This window comes from Opisthorchis viverrini (genome assembly GCF_000715545.1).
Source record: "Opisthorchis viverrini unplaced genomic scaffold opera_v5_304, whole genome shotgun sequence".
Classification (NCBI taxonomy): Eukaryota; Metazoa; Platyhelminthes; class Trematoda; order Opisthorchiida; family Opisthorchiidae; genus Opisthorchis; species Opisthorchis viverrini.
Window position 1 is genome coordinate 340,909 of NW_008751959.1, and position 12,040 is coordinate 352,948.

General features: G+C 42.1%; 1 protein-coding gene across 1 annotated transcript in view; it reads left to right on the forward strand.

The window, feature by feature from the left end:
• The window catches only part of T265_14947 (hypothetical protein), a gene marked incomplete at both ends in the record, with an annotated part of 19,884 nt that extends 8,113 nt beyond the window's left edge, over window positions 1–11,771 (forward strand). Inside the window, one exon of the mRNA XM_009175915.1 lies at window positions 11,474–11,771. Within this exon, the coding sequence (XP_009174179.1) occupies window positions 11,474–11,641 (168 nt within the window). The remainder of the gene's footprint in view (window positions 1–11,473) is intronic.
• Window positions 11,772–12,040: the final 269 nt, after the last annotated feature.

The following is a 12,040-nucleotide window of genomic DNA, read 5'->3' on the forward strand; positions in this document are numbered from 1 at the left end:
TCATCTCGATCGGTTGGGTCTGAGTGGATATGGAATAATTTTCTTGGAAAATTGCAGATTCTGAGGTTGCGCTGTCCATGACACTACGCGTCTTTAGACGGAGGAGCACATCTTCACCGAAGCCCGAAGAGCTGATGATACCCTTGAAAATCAGAACACCTTACATACAAAGACGCTTTATTGACAAAATGACAGTGACAGCAAATTTAGAGTGGACTTAGGTGGTTCCCCACTAACCAACCATAGTCTACCGCGGTATCCAGTAACACAACAATGCTGAGTTCTGCAGCTCACAACTCTGACAGAAAATGCGACACGTGACCAATGCAACACGAAATGAATTCGTTCCTAACTAGCATTGTGTTAACTGATCTCGTTGCAGTCACCGATTTTTATCCAAAAATATCGAACTAATCTAGGTTAAAGCAGGTGACGTCCACAACTGAAAATTCAGATTGATTTACATGATTCCCAGCGCAACGAACACTCAAGCTCTCATAATACTCAAAGTAGGATAAATCCTCCACCAAAGACAAGGATTTCTCGTACACAAATAGAGTCTCTCTCAGACAAGTGGCCAAAATTGCACAAATGAAAACCACCGGTGAACTAATTATTTGGGTGAGCTGTATTGATGATGGACTCGGAAGATACACATTCAAATGTTCGTGAAACTCTCGTTCGAACATTGAAAATTTTGCGTAAGTGTCTAGAAATGGGTAAAGATTTTAAGCTCTAAAATCTCTCGAAACGATCGCAGATTTCAGGAGACTTTTCTGAAACCAAATCAAGCTGAAGATGCTGCAGGATATGGCATATTACTGGCATTCTTGTTGTGAGTCCCTCTCTAGGTTGTCTGAACGCATGATTGGAGGTTTAGCCACTGAGAACAATTTAGTGAGCGAGCACCAAATCCGTGCACTGTTCACCTTCATTCTTCTATTTACAGTAAGTATTTCAAGTAAATCATGGTTGTGCAGCGGCGAAGCATTAGTGTTCAACACTGATGTCAAGCTGTCGCGGACGATGATGATGAGGTAGAATATGATGTTGACGATTACGACGATGATGATGATATATGCCACGAAATGAAGCCCAATGGTCGTGTTGTGTTGGGCATGCTATATCAATGTGGACTAGTGATTGGCCGTTTGCCGAAAGTCAGATACTAGTTAACGTTCTAGTCATAAACATGCCTAGTGGACATGGCACAAAGCGAAAACAAAAGAACACGTTATACGGTTGTACACAGTGAGAAGAGGGGGAAATGATAACATTGAGTGTGGTGCGCACTTGTAATAAAACAATAAACTTAGACGATGAAAGACTTGATGCTAGCTCACAAGGATCACTCTCATCTGCTTACATCATCAAGCATTGTTTCATGTACCCTTGAGAAACTGACAACAAGGATGCGAATGACATCAATTAACAGCTAAATCTAGCAGCGTCATAACTTGGTTTAGCTTGATGAAAAATTTCAAGAATCTGCGATGTTTGCGTGAGATTTTAGAGCTCCGAATAAATAACGCACATTTCTAAAATTTTGTACAAATGGTTGTTATATTGAAACGATTGGTTCATGAACTCTGGATCTGCATCTACACGTCGGTCCTGGACACAGCTAACCTGGATAATGAGTTCCTCGAATTTTTTCTTGCTGCACTGATCAAGCATCTCATTTTCTATCGAAGCCTCTGGCTGCAAAAATAGGCGGTGTTCTTTACTGGATAGCCGCGAAACAATATGCTTGGTTCGTCCGCTGATGCCCGCAAGTCCACGCGAAATATTATATCACCTTCATTTTGTCAACGAAGATTCAACCGGCGATCTCGCATGTCATTGAACGTGTTATGATTTTGAAACTCCTCATTCGTCCTACAGGCTCCACTGAAGATGTGCTGTTGTTATAGATTTTCGGTCGGTTATTTTTGGATAACATCTTGTTGCAACGTGGCTACGTATCAGAGTCTTCTTTAGTGGCGTGACCATATTACTCCACTTGCACCATCTGACGTCACCCCATATCCTGCCCCACATAGCGTACAGCTGTTTGGCAGTGAAACGGTGGACGAAGTTAAGTGATTTTATAATATTCGGCGATGGCGCGAATTACGAAATTTGTGACTACGTACAATTTTTTGTGTAACAAAACTCGTTTCAAACAAATCCAAATTTATGCTAGCAGGTAAAAGCCACGCAAACGGCATTTTGCCTCATTCCGTCATCCATTAATAAACACGAGATTGAAAGTCACATTATACAACCGTATACTCATTCACTTAAGGATTGGTTGAATTTCTTTCTCAGAGGATACCGCGTCCTACGATGTAGCACCATGAACGTGAACACAATTCAGGATAAGCGAGATTTCATACGATTCATTAGTAAACGTTGGTCTTCTCAGAGGGACATAATTTTCCTAACCCAACAGTAACTTTTTGGTCTGACATTTCACCTCTCTCCGGGGACAAGGTGTTCTGGCATAAAATGGGATTTTCCATCAGAACGGTGGCCGGAAATTTCCCTAATGAATTCCTCCATGCAGCCCGGTATCTGGCTGTGCGCTACCCACAACCACTCCCCGTATGCAGAATTAATCCAAGATTCTACTCTGAGAACCACAGTGCATTTATTTAGCCTCAACGAGCAAGTTCATTAGGTGCTTTCGTTTCGCATAACATCTCCATGGATTCTCAGGAGTATCTAATTCCTATCAAAAGTAGCTCAGGGTTTCTTTCGATCGCAAAACTCAGCCATCATCGATAAACTGCGACATCTCCTTCTACAAATGCACCCAGACTTGCAAGATGGTTAGGCGGGATTATGTGTTACGCACGTCCATTTATTGCCTTCCAGGAAGTGTGTTGTTTTCCGTGCTCAGGTCGGATTATCATACACATAGATCGAGACAGAAATTGACACAGCAGAAGGAACTTAAAGATTTGATTAACTATTTCAATACTATTGGTGCTTCCAGAATGGGGTCCACTTGACTCTGCCAGAGCTTGGCTAGAGACACCGAAGGATAAGGCAACCCAGCGTTGCTATTGGCGTTCATGCTCTCAGGTTCTTTCCAAATTGTCTAACTGATTGTCGGAGGTGTGGGAATCTTGCTGGTGTGCTGTAGACTAGCCCTACTTTTTCCTTCCGGTTCCATTATCTAACCTTTTTAGACTACAAATTAATGGAAATTCATGTACGACAGCTGAGCGTCAGTATTTTCGTCAGTTGATGGTACCGATGATGGTGGTGATGGTGATTGCCTTGAGCATCAAATCCTTAAGATTTGTTTTATGTGCATGGTGTTCAGCAGCAGCAGCAGAGTGCTCACGAATTTACCAGTATTTTGTGTCGTTTCATACCTCGGTAGTCCTACATCTAGTGGTGGTTTCACAGGTTTTTCCTACATTGGATCCACCTTATAATTGCGTATGCGCATCGGCATGCTTTACATAGAATCTTTTGTCATTGTCTCTTACTCGCGTACAGAAGGACCTAAAAAAGCCTACACTAAGGCGACAGAACCAGGATACCGTAAAGTCACGTTAGGTAATACGGTGAAATGTTGAGTCACAAACTATCACGGAGAGATTCTGTTGGATCTCCTGTGAAGTGCCAAACTGTTATAAAAATGAATGTTTTTGGTGACGTGACAGTTGTATTTCGTGATCATTAAACGGAGACCGTCAAGCTTGAATATTCTTGATCAGGGACCTCAGGATTCTACACGAGTTTCAACAAGCTAGTAGGTACATGCATCTAGATATCCAAGCCTAGCCAGTGTCATTTTTTGGATAATCAATCAATGACGCTGGGTGCGTTGTTCTAATTAGCGCTCCATGCTGTGGTAAAAATTAACTTAAATCTATATGAATCGTTCGCCCCCTTGGAACCTGCCAATTTGTGGCCACGTGGTGTGGTTTTTCGTGAGTGAACGATGAGTGCCACTGTGCGCTTCCTAAGTGGAGTCAATCACACTGTTGATCAGTCCTTTGTGGTTAAACATTGAACCATTCGCTGGATGGTTGCCGCTTCCAAAGTCTCTACTGGAGTGAGACGCGCAGGTCTGCTGACACCCGACAAGGAGGGAACAGCTAAACATGAAACAGCCACTCGAGTTCTCCTGCATAGTTTGGTTCCACTGACAAAATGGAATATCCATCCTAATGAAACAGTTCTGCTAGGCGGCACAACGCGAAAGTGCAGAACAACACGGGTATAAATAATCGGTTTCAGCACGCCACAGACTCATTCTGGTGCATCTCAAATTTATAATTCATTATACGACGATGTCGTCAGTGATCTTGTTAAGTGACTCAAACGAATCAGAAACGTGCTCAATTTCCACGGCACATTAAATAACACCTAAGTGGTGAACGCCGTATTTGTGTTTTGTGACTAATATCTTGTGTATTTAGAAGACATGTAACGGTCAAACATAATGAGGTTATGAGACCCTTGCATTTATATTCGAACAGTATGATTGGAACATTAAATGAATTTATGCAATTTTCAGTAGCTGAAATGCAAGAAACTCAAGAAATTTCACTGCTACCTGAACCAGCGTTTATAACCAAGCACACATTCGACAGATATGGCAGGATACCGTACAGTGCGCGTCGATGCGATCAGCAGAAACTTTGTCAATGCAATCTGAATGTCGTCGTGGATGAGCGGACTTAGGAAAATGGAGAACTACGGTTACAAAATCAGTTTTTTGTTATTGAATGGAAAAATGCGCATTCTTTGCCGATCCTGAACTGATAGGTCTCTTTTTATTGTTCATTTCAGACTAAGGGCCCTCTCTTAGTTGCAAAATCCCAGGGTCAAAATGAGCTACTGACGCACCAGGATAATGGGTCAATTGCGGTTTGTGTTCAGTTAAATATTTGACATTTTCAATAGTCCATTGGAACAGTCATATTGAATGCCATTATATGCCTAAGAAACCAAGTGACAACTACACATTCCAATGCCGGCCCAATAATTTGAGTTGGCTAGACCTCGATTTTGTCAATCACTTTTGTGACAGAAACGCCCACCATCGCGTTCATCGTCGACACATACTTCTCAACTCTATGATCGGCTCAGTAACCTAAATTAATACGTTTTTGATGGAAATTAGAGTGGCTGCGTTCAACAAAGTTTACACGGGAAGCTTCTCTATGTGGATTGTTTCACGTGTCTGAAGCTCGTGAAAAGTGGTAGTTACCTTGACTACAACAGTAGATGTCTCCATTATACATACTCGGGTTTGTAGAAAATCGCGGAATTATTGGGGACCTGAGTGTAGTTTCACGCGGGATAACGCATTCTGCCTGATTTGACCTTCTAAACATGTGTCTTTTAGACACCTTGAAATTAGTCGTGATAGTACTTTTGTCACAATTGTTGTATTAACTATACGGGAAGCCCAGAAAGAGGTTATGAAAGTATGCTGCAATCGCTGCTGCTACACAAAGAGAAATATGGCTACATACATAATTCGACCAGAAGTGGCCTGGTGCAGGACTTCGTCATTATGCCCACGAGGCAGTAGACGTCATTGACGCAGTTCAGGTTGAGGTCATAACATTCTATCACACAAGTATGGTAGCAAAAAGTGTGGTAAATTCGTGGCAAGTCTGGGGCTACAAGAATCCATATCCAACATTTGTAGATAATCAACCTTTTGATTATCATAACATTTATCACACAAGTATGGTAGCAAAATGTGTGGTAAGTCTGGGGCTACAAGAATCCATATCCAACATTTGTAGATAATCAACCTTTTGATTACTCGTCTATTCCCGGGAGGTTGGCGAATGGCGCAGTCAAGCAGACCACCATATGAGTCGTTTTGTGTATAGACGAGAATATGAGGCCTCGCTTGATTGATGCATGAGCATAGGTACCGCTGAAAGAAGCTGAATCTAAACCAAGCGCGCTAGCATTTAAGGGATTGGGTTGATAACGACTAAAAATGGACCAAGGCAACAGGTCCCCGCAGTTTGAGTTTTTGATCGGGTCAGATGTAGAACAGATAATTTTTGCGTCAGATTTTTGGGGAGCGCAGAATCCGTGGTTGACCTAAATCGGGGAAAGCCTACTGAAAAAACGAGCCGCAAGTCTGGAAATGGTAACGTGCCATCAGTACAGTCCGTTGATTAGAGGCATTCCGATATCTTCACGGATGATGGTGTTCCGTTCGAAGTATACCATTAACGGATCAAAGGGTTTTGGATAATTGGAAAAATATTTCATGTCGAAAGCGAACAAAATCCACTGGAGTGGCTCGGGAACACCAGAGAGCCTCCTTGAAAGCTCGCGCGCTGGACGCTCTTGTTCCATGAGTACGACTGCACAATCAAGCCCACAACAGGAGCGGAGAACCACCTGGTTGACCGTCAACACCGGAGGCAGTTTTGTGAACAGTACCTAATCGGTGGTTTATGTAAAGCGGCTTACTGGTGACGATGTATGGAACAATCAATCTTGGAACTAACCTACTACAGCCGCGAGCGAGCTGAATGTCCGAGAGCTTCCGTCTTGCAACTTGCAGTTTGTGCAGTCCTTGTTCGAGGAATGTCCCCAAACGTCAATCGGCGGTAAAGATCCGTTTAATTAGGAATGTTTAGCGATATTCTATGCCTTGGATACGTGAAGGTCACAAATGCCTAGAAAAAAGTACTATGTTGAATCCGGCACGTGCCGCGGAATGAATAGCGCCTAGATAAGTGTTTGTCAAAACCAGACGCTGAAGCTGAGGCCCCCCGGAACATGACTGGTGACAAAGACTTTGCCATCAAACTGGATCCTTGTTGGTTGATGGAACTACAACAGGAGGATTATGTGTTACAGAAGTTGGCAGCCCAATCTTTCTAGGGAGGAGTGTTGAGTACGGCGAGGGAGTCAAATTATCAGAAAACTCGCACAGCAACTTCGATAGCTTGAGTATGAGATTCTGTCTGAACCAAACTTAGGCAGATTTTGATAACTACGCTCAAATGCACAGGAATTTTGTTTTGATACGAGATTTAGCCAAATCCACCGGAATTTAATGTGTTGATTTGTTCCAATTTAATGTGCTGTATGAGGCCGATGAATATTTCATTTAGCGCGATATATGGGGCACCACAATACCTTGTTTTTTGGTCAAATTTGCTGAAAATTCTCGGGCAGCCAACAACAGGTTAAGCCCGCTATTATGTTTACAGCGTAGGCGCATTACATGTGTTCCCGTCAACCTCACGTTCAACACACTACTTTGAAGACGACCATCTAAAAGAGGCATTCATTTTAGTCCCGTGTCATAACCGAACTGTGTGCAAAAGTAAGAATATTTGTCGAAATATTCCCACTCCAGTTATATAGTTAAATGACGAATGTACCTACGAAAATAGCGCGAGTAATATACCTTGTCCCATTGTCAGTAGATTTCGTCTTCGATACAAAACGGTTTGAAAATGTTTGAAGATGTATTTTCCAACGTCGATCTCAGTCGCGTGCAACTTTAGTCGGACATTTATTCCCGGTTTTGTGAGCTGCGCATTATCATTGTGCGCATCGATTTCCAAATAGTATGAATATGATGCACAGTGCTTACTTTCAGGGATGTGATCACCCAAAATGCCACGTGATATGGTTTTCCGCAGTTGAAGGATGTGTGGCGATTGATCATGCCTTAGGTGAACCTAATCACACTGCAGCCCAGCCCCTCGAGCCACCTGACCAATGCCACGTGAAAAAAACTGTACATAAATAGAATAAAGATAAACTACCTCGATGCAATTACAGATGATGATCTGATGATATTGGAATGATCTAGGGAAAACCAGGTGACGTCCAAGACTGATTATTCAGATGCATTTCTGTATTCATCTAGTTAAACATGGTAAGTAGTTTAAAATGTTTCACTTGTTATTTTGGGACCCTGCGCATGAAAAGCACAAGCTATTACCTTACTCACGGAATGTCAAATCCATGTTCAGGGACAAAACATTCTCGTATAAAATTGGAATCTCTTTCAGGAAGGTGATCACATTCACACAATTATCACCAACAACGCACTCATCAGCTTAGTGGCAGTAAGTAATTACCACTCATAGAAACACATACAATTTTAATCGGACATTAATTGTGGGTTTCGTGAAATCCGCATTGTTGATGATTGCCAAATAGAATGAAACTCTTTTGCAGTGCTTCAGCTTAGATTTGATTCACTGATAGGTCACAGAAAGGATAACTTCATTGAATTACGAGGGTGATTCGAGAAACCGAGCAAACCGGGACCACGCGATGTGGTTTCCCGTTTTTGAAGTGTGAGTGAAATTTTTGTGGGTTTCGCAGTTAGCGCTAATCATACTGCTGTTCAGCCACCCTTAGAGTGGCAAAACTGCTAGGCGGTTCGTCACGGGTAGGGTTCGAAACTACCCGGGATTTTGTGGGATGCGCTTTGCTGATGAATCCAAGTAAGGATAAAATGTCTTCAAAGTACTTCTCAGCTTTTGGGCAAAAACTGAATTTACTTTCTTCAACAAAATTTCTTAAGTTTCCTCATGTTATCAACAGATACCGGACTACGTATATATTTATTTGTGGGATGCCCAACCAGCTTAAACTCCCCATCTGAAGAGGGTACAACACGAATTGCATTCTTACATTGAATAGGGAATAAGTATACTAGTGGTTTGGGGACATGTTTTTGGCTTCCCTGGTTAACTTACTTCGCCGTTCGTCGTGAAAACAATTATGAAATTATTTCGTTGATGAACTAGTCCAGTTAAAGCTGAACGCAATTCGATACTTTCGATAACAATACGGGTTTGGTAAGCAGCTCGCACACGCTGCGTGGAATAGAGAAAGTAACTGTGAACCGGTATCACAAAACTATTGAGTGAAAACGTAGTGCAACGCACATGAAACTGAATACAAAATGTAACAAGCGGTTCCCTCCGACTGCGGCAATCCGTGTGCCCTTTGTAGTTGCTGCGTTGTTGCATCCAGGATGGTAGTGTTGAAAGTTACCGCCGAACCACTCGTCCACCATTGGGACCTCCTCTAGCCATTGATTGAACGAAGCCGTTGGGATCGTTCCGAAATATCTTGTAGACTTCGTTAACCTCCACGAACCTGTTACACAAATCGAAAATTTCATAATCAGTCTGCTAGATGAGGCTAGACAATGACATTGTGCTCCTTACAGTAAAAATCTCGCACTACGTTCTCACCGCGAATATCTTAATTTAGATCACCAGAGGACAACTTACGAATTACGAATATTGTTAATATCTATAAATCCACCTCTAAGTATGGTAGAACTGTACACACTTGCTACGTGCCAAGTGAGAGAAGGCTGGTTTGACTGGACCCTGGTTTACAAGTGTTGGAAAATAGAATAATTCGGTCATTTTTATCAAATTCATGATCGTCAGCATCTTCACCATCCAAGCCTGCGAAGCATCAGTGTTCGCCGATGGGGCTTCGTTGCCGTACAACCCGTTTCTGATAGGCGAACGTTTGTGAAGTGAGTAATAAACGTGAATAGACATGGATACAGTCCTAGTCTACCACAATCATTTGAGGATGCCTTAACCTCCAGACACCAATTCATAAACTCTGGAAGGAAACTGGCAAGAAGGAAAGCCAATGAGCTGAACGCCATAAGTGCAATGAACGTTGTATCATGCAGTCTTCAAAGAGACTTTCTCGTCAGTTGGCTCCGAAAGAATTCCAAAAAATTGCAACCGTTTTGTGAGGTTTTGAGGATGCGACTAAATGCCCTCAATTTCTCACTCTTTTTAGAATACTTTCCGTTTCGGAGATTTTCGGGTGGGCATATAGGGGATGGTAATTCTTACCGCTCACTCAGGTGCTGAGATGCTTGGTGGCATTCGTTGGACCAATTTTTGTGCACTCTTGTGAAGTAAATTCTAATTTCATACAAGAACGTTTTGGCTGTGGACGTGGTTTCAACGTTCTGCGAATTTACCAGCTTATGGTATTCTATGCTTGCTATCAAAACTAAATCCCTATAAACTAGTAACCGGGCTTGAGTAGGCGAACAAAAGGATGTGCTTGAATATACAGTCTTGGACGTCATCTGGTTTACCCCAGATCTTCTAACATTTTCAGATCTACACCTGTGATTCTAACGAGATAAGTTAATACAGTGCAATAGTTAGAGGTTTTTCGCTTTATCCTAGAATGAGATTCACTCCGACATGCACAGGCTGCCCGAAGTTTAAATCTGACGATCATTTTTGCACAACCCAACTCTGGTTTTCTAATTGTCTCGTGCTAGAATCACCGACATCAGTTTACGTCAAGTTTGGTTATGAGATAGCGTTTATCGGGGGCCACACACGTCGCTGATTTGCGTAGGAAATTCGTCATGAACGAAGAAACTGATTTAGAATGGATGGTGGAACCTCCATTATCCTGAAGATAGTGAAATGAAAAACAAAAAGATTACTTTCGTGCTTGAAAGAACAAGTGCGTCTGTCGAGAGACAACTTAAACTCCTGGATGAATAAGCTCTCGCTTTTCCTGAAATGTGCTAATGTTCATGGTGTTTTATACAATCACAGCGGATGACGCAGTAGCTTCTGAGAAAATTATTCAATGGATCATTAATTAAATGAGAGTATGATTGAAGATTAAGCTTTCCAATCGTGCGTTTTCTAAATGTGTGATGGAATGGGGCGGATTTTAGTTACTTTGTAGCACAAATGTGGACCTTGGTTTGAACAAGTGCCGTTACCAAACAAAAAATGTCCATATTTACAAAGGCCTATAGTTCACCTCATCACCGAAGTTCATCAAGTCACTGAACTTTGTCCACCCTTCCACTGCCAAAATGTTGCATGATACATTGGGAAGTGATCTTTTCTAGCCACTTTAAGGTGCGTCTCTTGCGTCCTAGTAGTAAGGTACTCGAGTTATGCCAAGATACTTACTGCCCATAATCCACGCAACGCTTCAATGTTCCAGAATGCGCTACAGTTTGTAACCCCATGGCAACATATGCAGTTATAGTCATTTTTTCTTTAAAGAAAGGTCAACATAGAGAACAAGAAAACCGGTTCCGTAAAACGCTCATTATCAATTTAAAATGGTGTTGACATGAAACTCGGTTGAGTTTTTGCTTGACGACGCGGTTCAATTGAACCTGCCACACTGTGTCAGCGTGTGTCAGATATGCCAGCGGTTTCAACTCAACTATATAAGCACCTGCTACAAAACCGTCCGCATTGTCTATGTATTTGGCAGGTTTTATTCAATCTACTTACATTCGAGTCGGAGAAATTCTATCAAATATATTCGCAACAAAACGGTTGAGTTCGCAATACTGGGGCATTCATTCCGCCTGGTACATTTGAAATCTTGTAGGGATTGTGAACCCGGCGCATTCTTTGTTAACCATTGTTTCCTTTTGTTATATCTTGGCGCGCTTCTTCTATACCAGTTCCATATTATCATTTTTTCCCAGGACAGCTTTTCCAAACCGGAGGCACATTGGCTATCCGATGACCCGTCTTTCCCAGGCTTGTTCGTCATGGATGAGATCATTGGACCGTTCCTACATCATTTAGTTGATATGTGCCCTCTAATTTTGACCACATATTTCTTAATGCAAGCGAAATACCGTGAACCCTAGTCTGCCAATGTCGACAATATTTTCCTGATTATATAGAGTGCGCATTTTTGGTTCTTAGTAAGGATGAAATAGGTTTACACTGCATCTCAGCCTTTCGACATAGACTGCTTTCGCTTACAGAAAGAAATTTCCACTAAAATTCCTGAGTTTTTCATGTTATCAGCAACTGGGTACGGCAGCTAACCACAGTACAGTTGTGTAACAAGCGAAGGGTGTCTGACACCAAATACATAATCACCAGAAGGTAATATCCGTGGTTTTGTGATAACCGAAATCATTTTTTCGTCACTGTGTTCTTCTGGATTTCAAAGAATTCAGTTGATGTCTGGATACCCAACACATCAAACCCACAGCTAATATGACATTCACAGTACGACAAATCCATGCCAGGACGAAGCC